Source organism: Magnolia sinica, chromosome 2 (genome assembly GCF_029962835.1).
Source record: "Magnolia sinica isolate HGM2019 chromosome 2, MsV1, whole genome shotgun sequence".
In the NCBI taxonomy this organism is placed as follows: domain Eukaryota; kingdom Viridiplantae; phylum Streptophyta; class Magnoliopsida; order Magnoliales; family Magnoliaceae; genus Magnolia; species Magnolia sinica.
Genome location: NC_080574.1, coordinates 119679663 through 119698484, shown reverse-complemented (window position 1 = coordinate 119698484; position 18822 = coordinate 119679663). Strand labels below are relative to the sequence as shown.

Sequence of the window (18822 nt, the reverse complement as noted above, 5' to 3'; positions counted from 1 at the left end):
ATAAAATGATCTCTTCAAATGGATGGACGGATACAACAGATAGATCATGGTGGGGCTACAGAACATGGTGACGTCACTGCGGTAGCGACATTGCAACTGCCGAGCTCAGTAGCTAATCCGCGTCTCGGAAAATGAGGCAGGTAGTGGGAAGAGGGTTCAATTTGGATACCTACTCCCGAGTGCAGACAAAGAACAGCTCATTCCAAGGTCCTCGGGCAACCGGCAGACCTCATAAATCATTAATTTGCTAAATCAAAAATCATTAATTTGCTAAATCAAGTTGAGGAAATGGAAGTCTCACAAACATCTCCTCTGCTAACTGTTCTTGAGGATCATCAATATGAGGTGGACCGAAAGGTAGAAAATCGGCTTATTGGAGGATGGAAATCTGCCATTTACATAATCGGTAATCTAAACCTTCTCCATTTTGGCATCCTTCATCTGCTTTCTGGAATTCGTTGCCAAAAGAATGAGTTCTGGCAGGTCGATTGCAGATCCACACTGTCTTCTATCTATGGATAGCCCTTGTATGAAGATTAACGGTGGCCTCTCCTCCATTACTGATTCTTCGTTTCATATTGCAGGAGTCGAAGCTGCAGAGCGATTCGCATACTATGGCCTCTCAGGAAATCTGATCATGTATCTCACCACTGTCTTGAACGAGTCGACTGTGTCTGCAGCGAAGAATGTGAACATCTGGACTGGTGTATCCACCCTACTTCCGCTGCTGGGAGCATTCATCGCAGATTCCTACTTGGGCCGCTACCGGACCATACTCATTTCATCGTTGATTTATCTCCTGGTAATCCTCTCTCTGTCTATTGTATCTATTGTTTCCTCCGTTTGAAAATTTTGAAAAAACTCCTAGATCAGATTTCTTTTGAGGTTCTAAAAGGAAAGGGGGAAAAAACCTCAATTTGGTCAAGACCTGGTTATGAATCGTTGAAGAAGACTCAGGTCAACTCAATTGTTTCGACTCTGCTTGGCAAAACTGGTCAAAATTCAACTCGACTTACCAATACCATACAATTGTTATAATATTTTTAAACATTAAATGTTACTAGGTTCTGTATACCAAACTCAGGAGAAGTCACCCACACAACTTCACTGGGTTGTTTTGTATATTTCTGCAATTAGTAAGTGTTGTCAATGTCTTCCATCTATCTTAAACATGATCTGTAAATGACATTGACAGACCACTTGATCCCATCAACAACCCACTCAATCTTATTGAAAATTTTCAAAAAAAATTCAGTTGCTCACTGGATAGTTTTTGAAGTGCTACACAATCCCATCGATAGACCCTTAATGGTTGTCGATCCTATCGAAGGTTCTATCAACAGGCATGTGATTTTGCGAAAATGTATATCTTGTTTCCTAATTCAATTATAACTCTATATAAGGGGTCTTAAATGGAAAATTATGGTTAATCACATTCAAGGGCTTCTAGAGCAAGAGATGGAGTAAAATTTGAATTTTATGAAGGAAGTTTGGGTTGTTTGGATCAGTAAGTCCATCGATCTCTTGTAATTTCATTTTTATATGAGATTCGCTGTCACTTTGTACCATGGGTTCTTCCGACAAAGGGTTTTTTCATATAAAATTTGTGTGATTTGTATGTGTTTGTCATCTTGTTTAATTGAATTCAGATTTTCTTCTGCACGGGTTATAGCAAATGTTAGGGTTTTGAGTTCTAATTTGAAACACGTCATTGTAAGGATCTAACATGAAGTATGAAACAGAAAAATTCACCAATAAAAACAACTTTAAACTATGGATGTTAAGATTAGAGGCTTTCTAGTTTAGCAAGGATTGCAACATACTTTCATTAAGCGAAGCTTACTATATATGTACGTGATGAAGAGTGGAATGAACTTGATGAGAGGGATACAACCTCGATTCAATTGTGTTTAGCTGACAATGTTCTCTATAATGTCCTGGATCAAAAGACCGCAGCAGGTATTTGGACGAAACTAGATAGTTTGTACATGAATAAATCCCTAGGCAGTTGTCTGTATCTTAAGAACAATTCTATAATCTTAAGATGATAAAGTGGTCTAATATCAATGAATATATGAGCACATTTAACGAAATGCTTTATAAACTGACGAATGCGGATGTTAAGATGGGAGAAGAAGATCAAGACTTAATTTTATTGAATTTGTTTCCACTATCTTTCGAGAATCTCGTAAACATTATGATCCACAGTTGGGATAACATCGATGTTGAAACTATCACATCAGCCTTTCATGAGAAGTAGTTGAGCAGGAAAGACAATGGCGATGGTACCTCTACAGATGCATTGGTTACCAAGGGAAGAAATTCTAAACGGGAGAAATGAAATTCTCGATTTAAATTTAAATCGAATTGGAAGGGAAAGATAAAATACTGAAATTGTGTAATGATAAGGCACATGAAGAATGATTGTTGGAATCCTAAGGCACAAAAGGAAGAGAAATATGAAAATATGATGAAAGAGACCAATACAACACAATCTACTAAGGAGGTAGATGATGGTGATGTATTAACTATATTCAAATCTGATTACCTTAGTAACAACTAAATTTTAGATTTGGCAACTTCGTACCACATGACTTCTTATAGAAATTGGTTCACTACTTATAACAACTATAATGATAAACATGTTTTTTTTTATGAGTAATGATATTGCCTATAAGGTGATTGGCATCAATTTACTACGCATTAAGATGTTCGATGGGGTGAAGTGTATTTTGACAGATGTGCGACACGTTCTGGACCTTAGGAAGAACCTGATATCTCTTGGGGCATTAGATGCACTTGAGTGTAAATTCACTAGTTTTAATCAGTTCCTTAAAGTTTCTAAATGGGGTCTTATAGTAATGAAAGCACAGCGAAGCAATAACCTTTATAAGTTGATCGGGAATACTGTATCGAGTGGATCTACAACGTTTGTAGCGGAATGAGAGAAAAACTAGAGTTTTGTGAAGGGATTTTGGAGTTATTCAGATCAATAAGTCCATCAATCTCTTGTAATTTCATTTTTATAATAGATTTATTGTCGCTTTGTGCAGTGGCTTTTTCCGGTAAGGGTTTTTCCATGTAAAAATCATGTGATCTCCGTATGTTTGTGTAGCGTTTGATTTCATTTTGTTTGGTTGAATTTAGATTTGCTGTTGCTTGATATCCAACAATAAGTACTTGTTTTCATAAAAATCATGTTTGGTTGATGCTATTTTTGTTGGCTCTTAGAATTCCATTACTCACTTCTTCATCCAAACTAAAAAAGATTGTCGAGAAGCATCTCAAGGTATTTTCTTTTTCTTTTTTTCTTTCTTTTTTAGGAGAAAGGTGAGAGCACACCACTTGTACCTTTTTTTTTTTTTTTTGAGTGGTGGTCTCCATGCTTAATGTAATCCAAGCCACTACTTTGTTAGGACATGGCTTTAGTAGATTCCTGAATTCACCGAGTTTGTTAAATCCCTTACTATGGGGCTCACCATGATATATGCGTCATATATCCAGGTAGTCTATTCATTACACCGTATCATTTTAGAGTATGAACCTAAAAATGCATAAGATATAAATCTCAGGTGGACCACACCACGTGAAATAGTGGTGATTACCAATTAAAAGCTTTTGGAGGCCCCCAAAAGCGTTGACTCTTAGATGATCTCAATTTGGTCCTTTCATCAAGGTCTTTGTGACCTTATCAACATATTGGATGGCAAATAAACATTCCGGTGGCCCACAAGAAGTTATTAATGGTGGGCATTCAATCACCACACTTTCTTGTGGTGTGATCTGCCTAAGATTTGGATCCACTAAATTTTTAGATTCGATTTGATGAAATAGATGAATGGCTTGGATATAAGATGCTTACATCATGACAGCCCACAGTGAGGGATCCATAGAAGGGAAGCGGATTGGCTAGTGTACCACTGACCAGCCATCTAGCTGGTGTGTTGACGTTAGCAAGTTATGTCGGTCCCATCATGAAGTATGTGTTATATCCAAACCATCAATCCATTTGGCATGCTCGTCTTAAGGCTTGAGCCGAAAATAAGACAGATCTAAAGATTAGGTGGACCACACTGTAAAAAGCAATGGGGGATTGAATGCATACCATTGAAACCCTTTCAAGGGACATAGAAGTTATAGATCAATATGATATTTGTTTTTCCTCTTCATTCATGTCTTTGTGACCTTATGAACATATTAGATGGAAAATAAACATGATGGTGGGCCCTATGAATATTTTAACGGTGAAAATATTATCCCCACAGCTATTTATGGTGTGGTTCATCTGAGCCTTGTATATGATTTATTTTTGAGCTCATTCTCTGGAATGATCTCAACAAATAGATGAAAAGTGTGGATATATTAAATACATCATTTTGAAGCCACGTAACTTTGATCTTCGTTGAACCCTTAGGGCGTGTTTGGGCAGTGGGATTAGAAGGGATTAGGTGGGATGGGATTCACCTGGTCCTGTGCCAATTCCACTCCATGTTTGGGAAGAATGGAAAAGCTTGGAAGTAGATTTGATGGAATTGCATTGGGTCTCATGCCAATTTTTCTCAATGTTAACAAGTTGTGTAGGTCCCACCATGATGTGTGGGCTATATCCACAACGTCCAACCATTTTTCGAGATTACTTTAGAGCATGGGCCAAAAAATCAGGTAAATCTAAAGCTCAAGCGGACCCCACTATAGAAAGCAACGGGGATTGAATACTTACCGTTGAAAACTTTTTTGGGGCCACATAAGTTTTGGATCTACCTCATTTTTAGGCCCATGCCATAAAATGAGGTTACAAAACAAATGAACGGTTTAGATATAACAGGTGTGTTATTATCAGTAATTTCAAATGATGGTGGGTATATCCATTCAATGTACCACTATATTACCAACAAAGCATGGCATTAATCTTATCCCACGGCAAACAGGGACAATCCCTGCCATAAGTAATAATTATGTTTTTTGAATCCCATCCCTTCTAATCCCTTCTAATCCCACCACCCACATGGTATTAGATGGGCTTGGGTGGGATGGAAATGCATCTGGTCCGTATCAATTCCACTCCATGTTTGGGAAGAATGGAAAAGCTTGGAATTAGCCCAGATGGAATTGGGTTCGTGCTATTTTCACTTAATATTAGCAAGTTGTGTAGGTCCCATGATGATGTGTGGGCTATATCCACACCATCCACCCATTTTTGAGATCATTTTAGAGCATGGGCCAAAAAATTAGGCAGATCTAAAGCTCAAGTGAACCTCACTCTAGAAAGCAATGGGGATTGAATACTTACCGTTGAAAACTTCTTTTGGGCCACATAAGTTTTGGATCTACCTCATTTTTAAGCCCACGTCATGAAATGAGGTTACAAAACAAATAAACAATTTAAATATAACACATGTGTGTTATTCTTAATAGTTTCAAATAATGGTGAGTATATCTATTCATTGTACCACCGTGTTACAAACAAATTGAAGAATTAAGCTTATCATAACCAGAGACTATCCTCTCATGGGTAATAATTATGTTTTTTGAATTCCATCTCACCTAATCCTGCCTAATGCCATGCCCAAACACGCCATAGGTACAATCTAGAAGTGTCACTGTCACAACAAGTACACTAAATGTACTAATGGTGTGTGGTACACTTCATCCGCTTCCTCAGTAGCCACCTCGTTAGGAAGCAGATTGGCTGGTGCACCACACACCAGCTGCTGTAGGGTCTGTGTCGTGAGAGGACGAGCGCTGATGCACCTCGAGCGCTATGAGATGCACGAACGGTTCAAAGGACATCAAAGTTACATTGCCCAACAGTAATGTATTTATTATATCTATACCATTTATCTACTTTTAGAAATAATTTTAGAGCATCATGGAAAAATTGAATCATATTCAACGATCATTTGGACCACACCAAAAATAGCAGTGGAGATAATGATTTTTACCATTAAACAATTAGTAGGGCCCATTATAACGTTTATTTTCCATCCAATTTGTTCATAAGGCCATGAAGACCGGAATGGAGAGGAAAAACAAATTTCATATTGATTCAAAACTTCTGTGACACTAAAAAGGGTTTTAATGGTATACGTTCAATCTACTGCTACGTTTTTCCAGTGCGGTGATAGTTGGATCTAGCTTATATTTTACTTCCAGCCTTAAGACAAGCTTGCTGGATGGATAAACCGTTTGGATACAGCATATACCTCATGATTAGACCCACAAAATTTACTGTAGTCAGTACAACAGCTGATGTGAGATACACAAGCCAATCCGCTTCCGCCTCACTGTGCTGATTTTGTGGGGTGCGGACTAGGTAGGTAGGGTGCGGATTAGGTACTTCTCCGCCTGTTCCGACAGGCAGATCCTCTCGGGGCAACTGAGGGTCCACTGTTACGTTTCAATTTTATTCACACCGTCCATCCATTTTTCTATATCATTTTAAATACAAAAACGGAGAACATCAAAGCTTAAATGGACCACAATGTGGGATTTATTTTCCTTCCGTTGAAAAATTCTTGGGGACCACGTAAGTTTTGCATCAAGGTGGTATTTGTTTTTTCAATTCATCTAAGTATATATGACCGTACAAACAGGTAGGATGGCAAGTAAAAAACACGGTGGACTCTAAGAAGGTTTCAACGGTGGATATCCTTAGCACCGCTGCTTCCTGTGGTGTGGTCCAATCGAATGTTGGATCTGTCTTATTTTTAATGAAGTGCTCTAAAATGATACGGAGAAATGGATAAACGGCTAAAATAAAATTAAAACACCACGATGGACCCTCAGTGGCCCTCTGAGTGTCCGCCTATCCCGAGCTCGGAACAGGTGGGGGAAGTACCTAATCCGCGCCCAGGTAGGTAGTGCCTAATCCATAGCCTTGTCAACGTGGACAGACCAGGCTGAAAATAATAATAATAATAATAATAATAATAATAATAAATATTCGAAATGTAGCAATCTTGACATTTTCATACGTATCGATAGACGGGAAGAGAAATACAATGATAGTCCGAATTATTAATCTTCCGCTGGGTGTGACCCTTACCGTGGGAGCCCATCGTCATGTATGTATTCTATATCTACTCCGTCCATCTGTTGTGCCAGAATTTTATGGCATTAGCCGAAAAATGAAGCAGATGCAAATCTCAGGTGGACCTATGAAAAAGAGGTGACTGAAAGTTCCACCATTAAAAACTTTTTAGGGCTCACAGTAATGTTTTCAGAACGTTTATTTTCCATCTGACTTGTTGATAAGGTCATGTAAATCTGGACCAAGGGAAAACTAATTAATATTAACTTGATCCAAAACATTTGTAGTTTATAAAAAGTTTTTAAGGTTAAAAAACCACTCTTTCCTATGGTGTGGTACACCTATAATTTAAATCTGCATGGCTTTTAAATTCATATCGTAAATGATACGAAGAAACGGATGGACGACGTGGATATTCAATACATACATCAAGGTGGGGCCCACGGTAAGGGCCGCATCTAATCCGCTTCTTGCATTTAAAACCACGAGATGAAAAAAAAAAAATTATTTTCTTTTATCTCACACGTTTTACATCTCCCGAATGGAACCATAGTTGGCTGTACACCGACATGTCACGCGTCACAGTCCGCACCACATATCTCAGACGAGGTATTATCCCGCCAGTCCCGACCTCGGGACAGACTGGGCCTCTGAGGGGGCTACCATGATTTATGGGTTTATCAACACTGTTCATCCAGTTTTATTTTATTTTTTTCGTATTATTTTATGATATAAGCACAAAAATGTGGCAGATCCAAGGCTTCTACGGCTCCCCATGGGGTATGTTTAATCCCAACTGGCTGTTCCACTTAATCCATGGATCTACTTATTTTTTAGCTTATATCTTAAAATAAAATGGAAAAAAAAGAAAGAAAAAAGAAAGAATGCACGGTGTTGATAAACCCTTACATCACCGTCGGTCCCTCGGAGCCCAGCCTTTTCCGAGTTTCGTACAGGGGAAGCGGATTGGCTGGTGTATCATCGTGCCAACACGAGCGCTGACGTCCTCGATCTCGAAAGCGGATTTGACGGTGCACCACGCATTAGCTATATAGTTGGTGTATTGGCGTCGGCAAGTTCCCTAGGTCTCATGACGAGGTATGTGTTATATCCAAACCATTCATCCATTTTGCAAGCTCGTGAGACTTGCGACTAAGAATAAGATAGATATTAAGATCAAGTGAACCACACTGCAAAGAGCAGTTGGGGATTGTACGTCTGCCATTGAAACCCCTTCAACGTTCACAGAAGCTTTAGATTAATGTGAAAATTATTTTATCTCTTCATCCAGGTCTTTGTGACCTATTTTATCTCTTCATCCAGGTCTTTGTGACCTTATGAATAGATTGGATTGAAAATAAATGTTATGGTGGGCCCTATGAAATTTTTGACGGTGAAAATCATTATCTCCGCTGCTATTTGTGGTGTGGTCCAGTTGATCTTTGGATATGATTCATTTTTTGGTTGGTACTCTAAAAGGATCTCAAAAAATGGATTAGCTGTGCGGATATAATAAATACATCATCGTGGGGCCATGTAACTTTGATCTCCTTTGAACCGTTCGTACAACTCAAGCTCGAGGAGCGTCAGCGCTCGTCTTCGCACGACACGTGCCAACATCAGCTATATAGCTGGTGTGTGGTACACCAGCCAATCTGCTTCCATTGATCTCTTAGTTGTACTAATAGTTCAACGGAGATTAAAGTTAAATGGGCCCCACAATGTTCTATTATATCTACGCTGTTTATCCATATGCAGATATCATTTTGGAGCTTGAGCATGCCATGATTCACCATTAAAACATTCGTAGGGCCCACAATAACGTTTATTTTCCATCCAATCTGTTCACGAGGTCACATGAGCACGAAAGAAGAGATAAGGCAAATATAACAATGATCCAAAACTTGTGTACCTTAGAAGGTTTTAACGGTAGGTGTTCAATCCCCTACCAGTTTTAGCAGTGTGGTCCGCCTGATCTTTGGACTCATCTTTTTTTTCTCAAAAAAAATAAAAATAAAAGCCTTACAACCAAATGTTTAGATAATTTGGATATAAGACATACATCATAATGGGACTCACTGACTTACGGGCCTGTTTGGCCGGCTGGATTAGATGGGCTTACGTGGGATGGAATTGCATTTGGTCGCGTGCCAATTCCACTCCGTGTTTAGAAAGAGTGGAAAAGCTTGGAAGGAGGTTATATGAAATGGTATTGGTCCCGTGCTAATTTCATTCAATGTTTGCAAATTGTGTAGGTCTCACCATGATGTGCAGGCTATATTCATACTGTTTATATATTTTTCGAGATCATTTTAGAGCATGGGCCAAAAAATTAGGTATATCTAAAGGTTAAGTGGACCACCATAGAACGCAACAGGGATTGAATACTTACCGTTGAAAACTTCTTTGGGGGCCACATAAGTTTTGGATCTACTTCATTTTTAGGCCCAAGCCATATAATGAGAATACAAAACAAATAAACAATTTAGATATAACACGTGTGTTATTCTCAATAATTTCAAATGAAGGTGGGTATATTCTTTCAATGTACTACCGTATTACAAACAAAGTAAGGAATTATGATAATAAGAACAATCCCTACCATGCGTAATACTTATGTTTTTTGAATCCTATCCCACCTAATTCTTTCTAATGCAACTGGTCAAACCGGCAGATTGGATGGAATTCGATGGTATAGGGTGGATTACACAGATTTCAAGGTAATAATAGCTATATCAGTGGATCGGTGTAAGATCCATGGTATTGTTATATCCAGGAATTGCTATATCGGGTCGCCCAGCCAATCACAGGATTAAACCTTTCAATCCTTTTCAATCCCTCGAACTAAACACATCCCAGGCAATTTTAAAGGGATTAGGACGGATTGGATGGGATTTAAAGGTAATGACAGTGATGTCAGTGGATTGTCTTAAGATCCATGGGATTGCTATATCCCGAGATCCGGATCCGGTGTCTGTTTGGCGCAGCTGGCTAATCCCGGGATCTATCTTCCAATCCCTTCCAATCTGCCTGGCCAAACAGGGCCTAAGTAACATCGAATCCGGATATAACACATTACTCGTAATGGGACTCATAGACTTAGTAACATCGATACACTAGCAGGTTGGTGGTGTGCGGTGCACCAGCCAATCCGCTTCCCCTGACAGGGGTAGTACCAAATCCTCGTCCCATCGTTAAAAATGGTAATGGGCATTAAGACGGGCAGTGCCAAGTGTCTTGTCAGACTGCCAACATTATTAAATGGTGGGACGCCACACTAAGTCACGTTGAGCATTATTTAAAGTGTGTTTGCTCGCATAGAGACTGAAAAGACGAAATGTAGACGATTTTTTAATCACCTAATCTGCCTAGCCTATGGGGCCTAACCCATGATACCCATGCCTACTGCTCTCATGCACCCCGGCAGGGCATGAGTGCCTTATCCAGGCTGTCACCGTATACAGTCTAGTTTGCAAATCTGGTATTAAGTGGCATTGAATTGCATTTGATCCCATGCAAATTCCAATTGCCGTTTGGAAACAGTAAGAATGATTGGATTAACATATATATATATAATATCATTTAGTCTCAAAAGTAGATACTATCCGAATTATGGTGGACTTTGAAATCTAATATATCCGTGGGCTCCATGTTGATGCATGTGTTTCAACCATGCTATTCATCCTTATATTTACAATGTCATAGATAAGACAGCTACTAAAGGCTTATGAGTAAAGTTGGAGAGTATTTACATGATAAAATCTTTCACTAATAGTTTATTTTTGAAAATGCATTTTTATACTTTAAAAATGATGAAAAGGTTGGATCTATTTGAATATATTAACATGTTTAACAAATTGGTATGCAAGTTGACGAGTGTTGATGTGAAGATCGAGGAGGAAAACAAAACCTTAATTTTATTGATATCTCTCCCCAAGTTGTTTAAGTATCTGGTTGATACTCCTTGCCATAGTATGAATATTTTAGATATTAAAACGATTATTGCAGCCCTTTAGTAGTTACGACAATGGAGTGGCGATGAAGGTACCTCTACGAATGCATAGTTTGTTCGGAAAAGACTACCTAAGTGAGAGAAAGGGGAAAACTACAATCAAGATCCAAGTCAATACCTCTTAAGTGGGTATGCATTAAGTGGCAAGTGATGGGTGGAGGGTTAGGAACTAGCAAAGCTGTTATGGCCAGAAGTTGGAGGAAGGTGGTTGGTGCGGCATGGGTTGGGAAGGTGATTGGTGCAGCTGCCGGTGACAAGGTAGATGGTGTGAAGACGGCCGTGGTGGCTGAAGACAAGGTTCAATGTCTGCCGATTTGGGGAAGATGGGTTGTAATCGAGGTGTATGAACACGAAAGGAAAACATCTTTAGTAACGAGTCTCTAAGCTGTTTGAATATGATGGACGTTGGATGTCGATTCCGGTGGTGGCACGACGGTTTTGGGGATCATCGGATTGGAGGACGGAGGATACTAAAAAAAAAATGAAATTCTGGAATCTGGCAAGGAGAATATACTGGATGGTTAAGACCTCCATGTCAGAGGCTCTGATACCGTGATAAACCTAGAAAAATGAGAAAAACTGGAATTGGAATATTGGATAATTGGCTGTGTATTTTCACTGGGTATAGGTATGAATTTATTCAACAGAAATGACCTCAAAAGTATTACAATGTAATCAAATTTATCTTAAATTAATTAAAACTTAATTAAATCTCGACAAAAAAGAAAAATGAAAAGATGAATATATCAAAATCATGTCCTTCCTAATATTTGTACCTTATATGTTGTGTTAGTAATGTCAGATGAAGACATCCACCTAGTGGCCCATACCATGAAGGAAATTTTTTAGAAAAGTCATAGAAATTGGATGATACTAGGCATCCTATTGGTGGCCTTCGAAAGATAAATGGCTGTACAATAAAACTCAATAAGCGGATTGTCTAAATCCTCTATACTTAATTTGTGCCTTTTTTTTTTTTTTCCAGAAAAGTGGGAGCACACCACCTACAACTTTGCTAGTTATGAGAAACGATTGTACAAATGTTTGGGTGGGCCATAAAAAGAAACAAGCCTCATCTATCGTACACCGCAACTTTTTTACCCTAATACCAGAACGGCCCAACAAAATGGAATTGTTGTAGAAAAATCATAGAAATTGGATGATACTAGGCATCCAATTGGTGGCCTTCAATGGATGGTGAATTGAAAAGTTTGCAAATGGTTGACATTCAACTTGAAAAAGAGATAGTTAGAGTGAAGGTTATGAGTTTATAAATAGTGTGGTTTTGAGCTTAACCACCGGCCAGCCACAATAAAGCCCAATACGCGCGCTGTCCAAATCCTCTATACCTTGTGCTCTCTTCCTCTCTATTATTTATTTATTTATTTTCAGATCACCTGTAAATTTGTTAATTATGATAAATGATTGTACAATTGTTCGAATGGGCTACAAAAAGAATCAGGCTCACCAATCGTATACTACAGCTTTTTTTCCCTAATACAAGAGCAAGCCCAACAAAATGGAAATAGGGCCACGGTTGACAACGAACAATCCTCTTTTTTTTTTTTTTTTTTTCCAGAAATGTGAGATCACATCACTTATAACTTTGTTGATACGACAATAATCAAAGCAATTATTTTTCAAAAAAAATAAAAATTAAAGGAAAAAGAAAAAAAGAAAAAGAAAGAAGAAAAGCATAAAGGGCCACTCTTCTTTTTCCCCTTGTGCCATAAATTAGGCATAAAGGGCACTCAACAATTGTACGGAGGTTTGCAAAGCTGATGGGCATATATATATATATATATATATATATATATATATATATATATATATATATAGTGTCTGTCTGGAAAAAGGGTCTATGTGGTTGAGCTCATGAGAACTTCCCATGAGGTCGAGCTGTGTGGGCCCCACCTTGATGTGTGTCGACCATCTACCCCATCAGTCAGATGCACCATTCCATGATGGGCTTGGGGCATAAAAATCAAGTCAATCCGTGACTTGTGTGGGCCACATCACATACAAAAGTTGAGATGGGTTACCTTCCATTAAAACATTCATAATCATTTGTTGGGCCCACCGAGATGTGGTTTACAAATCCAGCCCATCCATTATGTGCGTCCAACTTGGATGAAGGGTCAGACCAAGTTTCAGATGCATCCAAATTTTAGGTGGGTCCCACCAAGTGCTTTTATATGTTTTAGACATGTCTTCACATGATTTTAAATGGTATGGCCCGCCTGAGTTCCGTATACGGATGAGTTTTGGGATATCCCATAATTTAAAGGGGACCCATCAAATGTACGGTGTTGATGGTCGACACGCATCACAGTGGGGCCCACACAACTCGACCTCATGGGAAGTTCCGATGAGCTCGACTGCATAAAACCTTTTCCCACACACACACACACACACACACACACACACACACACACATATATATATATATATATATATATATATATATATATATATCACTCTTCCCTTTTCCAATGTGGCACATGAGTGAGAGATACAAGCCATTAATTACATAGGTCCAATGGTGTAGATAACATCACCTAAATTTAGGTCAGTCAACTCAACAGGTGTTCGACGCTTAGAAGAACTTGGATAAGTTTTCTTAACAACCTACTTGTGTCACAGTTGTGGCCCATTTGATGAACAAGCCAAAAGATCTACATGGGTGAGACTCACTTGTGGTTGGCTTGAAGAATGATCACTAGGACTCTGTGGTGTGTAGCTGGATTCCCACATCGAAAGGTATTTGAAAATTTAAAAATGCTAGGTCCTAAAAAGTGTGTAGAAAAACATTTTTAAAAGATAGGTCAACAGATGGTTAAGGGATATGTGTCTTATCACGATCATGGAGTCGACTCAATTACAGTTACATGGTGTCAACTGTTTTAGAGCCCATGTGTTCTATATATGAAACAGTGGAACTCATCATAGTGGGTCATCCCAAAAATCAGGCGAATCCATTCATAACGTGTGCAATACCGTAGAAAACAGTGGACAATTACTCAATCTATCATGTGGAGCCAGATGATTGGGCCAGCCTGACTTTCGGGGGCACCGTATCATGTGGGGTAACCTTGTTGGAAGGGATGGATACCATAGATTTACTATAGCGTTTTAACAGTCATCAAATTACACATTAAGGGGCACCATATGATTGGGTGAGCCTGATTTTTAGGGGCACTATATCATGTGGGACAACCTTGTTGAAAGGATTGGATGCCACAGACCTACTACCACGATGGGCCCTACACTAATTTTTAAGGCTTTATGCCCACTGGGAAACCAACTCGACTAGTCTTCTTTTTTTTTTCGATGAAAATCTGAATTATCTCATTAACTTGTGCCAGTACTAAATGCTTGATATCTAACTTGTAACATTGATAACACTAGATCCTCTTTTATCTTAGATGTCTCTATATATTCAATGAGTTTCATTATCTTCCATGGAAAGCTTGACCATCTCAGATCTTGTGTGATTCTTTCTGCCTGGTGAACTCTCGATCTTTGCACTTGGTTCTGTCATACGGGGAGGAATTGGAGACTGTTCAAGCTTTTGCTTTCAGATTACCAGTCGATACCTGGGTCTGCTGCAAGTTTGAGATGCTGAACCGGCCAAACAGTCTGATCTCTCTCTCTCTCTCTCTCTCTCTCTCTCTCTCTCTCTCTCTCTCTCTCTCTCTCTCTTTTCTTTTTTCTTTTTTTAAATAAAAAAGTGGGAGCACACGATCTGTAATTTTGTTGATGTGGAAAATGACATACATCTATTTGGATGAGCCCTACAAAAAGAAAGAATCCTCACCTATCCATCCACATTAAAAGGAAAACAAACTAGAGTGCCTAGTTAAGGAAGTAGCTAAATACAGGAATATACATAGGCACTACAAAATGCCTTGATACTATACGAGTCAATATCTGAAAACAGGGCAGCATAAAACCTACACGAAAACTGTGGCCTGCCGTTCATGAACCTTAGCATAGACCTCTTCTCAGGTTACTCAAAACTGCTTTATCACCTGCCATAGAAGATCCCAGCAAGTAAACCAAACACATACACAGAATGATCCCTGAAGCCTCTAACAACCTCCAAAACCTTTTTTTTTTTCCTTACTGCAAGGGGCAATGCTCTAGTTTTTCATTACAAACTGCGATTGGAGATAATCAACTATTTCCTCGTCAACTTGGAACGCCTTGGCAAGAACATAATGATTGGATTGACCTATTGGATAGGTTAGATGGAGTCTCATGAGTTACAACGGAGTCTCATTCATCAGTGATTTTCATAATGACTTGGCTTGAAATGCAATTTTGAGTCATAGAGTTATAGAACTATGGTTGGTCCAATTCTGAGGTATACCAAACTAATGATTGGATTGACCTATTGGATAGGTTAGATGGCATACACACATAGTTTAGGACGACAAATTGACTTTGACTTCATGTGATCATTCATGCTAGTTTAATTATAAATACAAATATAAGGTGTATTATTATTAGAAACTTTCTCAAAAATTTATCAAGTGATCAACATTCAGAATTAATTGAGTACAAATTGTTGCAGGGACTTTCCTTACTAACTACATCAGCGGCGATGGTGATTCCTCTTCAATTTCGAGAATTGCTTGTTTTCATTTCGCTGTATATGGTGAGCATGGGACTAGGAGGACATAAACCATGCATAGAAGCATTCGGAGTGGATCAATTCGATGACGATAGCGAGAAAGGGAGAAAAGACAAGAATTCTTTCTTCAATTGGGGGTATTTTGCAGTGTGCAGTGGCGGGAGTGTGGGAATGCTTGTTGCAATTTATATTCAAGACAATGTGGGGTGGGCCATCGGCTTCGGGATTCTCACAGGTGCTATGGTGGTTGCGCTTTTTCTCTTTATCTTTGGATCAAACACATACACCCATCTAGTTCCAAGCGGGCAAAGCCCATTGACTCAAGTTGCCAAAGTCATTGTTGCTGCTGCTCGTAAGTGGCATCTTCCGTCAAGAAAGGATTATCAAGATGAAAGCAGATGTGTTCCTGTGGCTAAGGAAGTTACTCCTGGGGCCAATCAATTCAAGTAAGTGAATCCTACCCTTTCAAGGTTGTCAAGAGAAGACACTTTCTAGGAACACCTAAATTGCAATCATTCATCCAGTGGGCCCTAAAAATTATAGCAACAAATATCTCACAACTCCATGATAGTTAGTTATCCATCCACTCCCATGGCCAGTAGCTCTTGATTGTCCCACTTTTGAAAGGGAAAATCAAAATATTGAAAATGGGGGCATTGATCATCCTCAAGATATGGACATCAACATGAATCTGGGCCTATAAACTAATAAGAAATTCAAGACCAACAGGAGAGAAAATAGGAAGCATCACCAACCTCAAGATAATGTGGCCTCTCTAACAAGGAGTGTTGCACCAAACACCTTCGAGTGCAAGGATAGCACCAAGGATCAAAGTCATTTCAAATGACCCTGCTATGCTCCCTTTTGAAGAACATGAAAGAGTTTCCTGGCAGTTCAAACGTTCTCCCTCAAAGATGATGTTTAAACCAATTAAGCCATCAGAGCCAATAATTTTCAAATGAAAGCACTATGGAGAGAATGAGTTGCTCTCCCCTCCTAAGCCACAAATTCTGGACATTCAAGGCACAATGGTGGGTCCCAAAAGAATGTGAAAAACTAAAGAAAATATCCAAAGTGCAACCATCTAGATTAGGCGCCAAGGATAAAATGAGTAGCTCTGGCAGTTCTCCTAAGCCACACCTTCTCAACCTCTGAAGAGCTGTGAATATTTAGGAGCTTGTTTTTTGAAATGCACGATAAGATTGCCACCCAACAATGGTTAGAGAATGTGCTGACTGACTCTCAGTACACACTGTGCATACGGACTTTTTGTTGATGATAATGAAACATAAAATGCGGTTAGCATTCTCAGCTACTTCTAATTACCAATTTGAAAATTGCAGATTCTTGGACAAGGCTGCCATTATAGATGACTTGGATGCACCTTGTTGTCAAAATAGTTGGAGTTTATGCACCCAAGCACAAGTTGAAGAAACAAAACAGATCATGCGGCTTTTCCCCATCTGGTCTTGTTGTTTGATGCTTGGGGTAGTGTCCGCACAACCTACCACATTTTTCACTAAGCAATCTAGCACCATGGACAGGAAGATCTCATCCACCTTCGAGGCGTCTGCTGCATCCCTCATAGTTGTTAGAAGCCTAACAACTGTTGCATTTGTCCCTGTCTATGATTGGATCCTCGTGCCAACCACAAGAAGACTTACTGGAAGCCCATCCGGCCTAACAATTCTCCAAAGGATTGGAATCGGGATACTTCTTACGGTGATTTCCATGGTCGTAGCAGGATTGGTAGAGATGAGAAGAGTTGGCATTGCTAGAGAATACGCACTCTTCGATCACCCAAATGCGACCATTCCTATGAGCTTTTGGTGGTTGCTACCACAATACATAATTGTTGGACTCTCAGACATATTTACGATGGTTGGTTTGCACCAATTCTTCTATGATCAGATGCCGGATGGGATGCGGAGCATTGGAGCCGCTGCTTATCTTAGCATCTTTGGCATTGGAAACTTCCTAAGCAGTATTATCATTTCGTTGGTCCAAGTTGTAAGGCCGGAGTGGTTAACCAACGATCTTAATAGTTCGCATTTAGATTACTTCTATTGGCTTCTTGCAGGGTTGAGTGTTTTGTGTTTAGGTTTCTATATTTGTGCAGCCAAATGCTTTGTTTACAGGCAAACCTGTTATGGCCTTCCATAGCGTGCATTGGTTAGTTGGGTATGGTTTGTTTTTCTGTTTATCTAATAATATTAATGAAATTACTCGCAAAAAAAATGAGAAATCTTCACTTCCAAATTCATCTTCGAAACGCTGATTTTCTTTGAGCCGGGTTTCTCTACATCACTTATGGGTTTCTCTACATCACTTTTTTTTTTTTCTTTTTTTAAAATAAAAAATATTTTTTTAATTACTTTTTTTAAGAGAAAGGGGCCAGGCCCTAATTTCATTAACAAGATCGAGGATGTACATTCGGGGGCACCCAGAAAAAATGACTGGGAACCCCTATCATAGCTCAAAAAGAGAGACTAGCAGCCTACAAAACAAAAAACCTCTCAAGCCCTCCTAGCCTAATCCCTTAACGCACTTAGGCCGACCTTGTCCAGGAATAGACTCCCTCTAACGATCGCCGGCAAATCCTGGAGGCGGGTAAAGAAGAAATGGACATTACTCTGACTACCTGCTCGCACCATCCCATCTGCCGCCGCGTTTCCTTCCCTGAAAATATGCATAAACTTGAATTGACCCCTGTTCATAATCTGCTTGATCCTGCACAACCAGTAACCCCATTTCCAACCGGTTTCAACCGCCCCTAGCAGGAGATTAACTGCCAACTGGGAGTCGGATTCAACCAAGACCTTGCTGAAGCCCCTTTTCAGACAGATATCCATCCCATCATGGATGGCTCTCAGCTCGGCCAAGACGTTAGTACCTACACCGTATCGGGACGAGAAGGCAAACAGAAAACCCCCACTGCCACTCCTACATATCCCGCCCCCACCTGATTAGCCCGGATTACCCATCAATGACCCATCGACGTTTATCTTCACCCATCCCAGAGGGGGTTTAAGCCAACGCACCAGCCGAGAGTGAGGATTGTTGGATCTGGCGGCTGCCTGAATAGGATGCTGCCCAAATGTTACTGGCAGCATATGGCCAGCAAGGGGTTTTTCTACATCACTT

At 39.6% G+C, this 18822-nt stretch overlaps 1 protein-coding gene across 1 annotated transcript; it reads left to right on the top strand.

The window, feature by feature from the left end:
• Positions 1–258: 258 nt before the first annotated feature.
• LOC131237479 (protein NRT1/ PTR FAMILY 5.10-like) lies at positions 259–17980 on the top strand. Its single transcript, XM_058235271.1, has 4 exons — positions 259–406; positions 585–802; positions 15619–16124; positions 17022–17980. Exons 1-4 carry the CDS (start codon positions 289–291, stop codon positions 17839–17841), a joined length of 1662 nt encoding a protein of 553 aa, XP_058091254.1. The 5' UTR covers positions 259–288; the 3' UTR covers positions 17842–17980.
• The last annotated feature ends 842 nt before the right edge of the window (positions 17981–18822 follow it).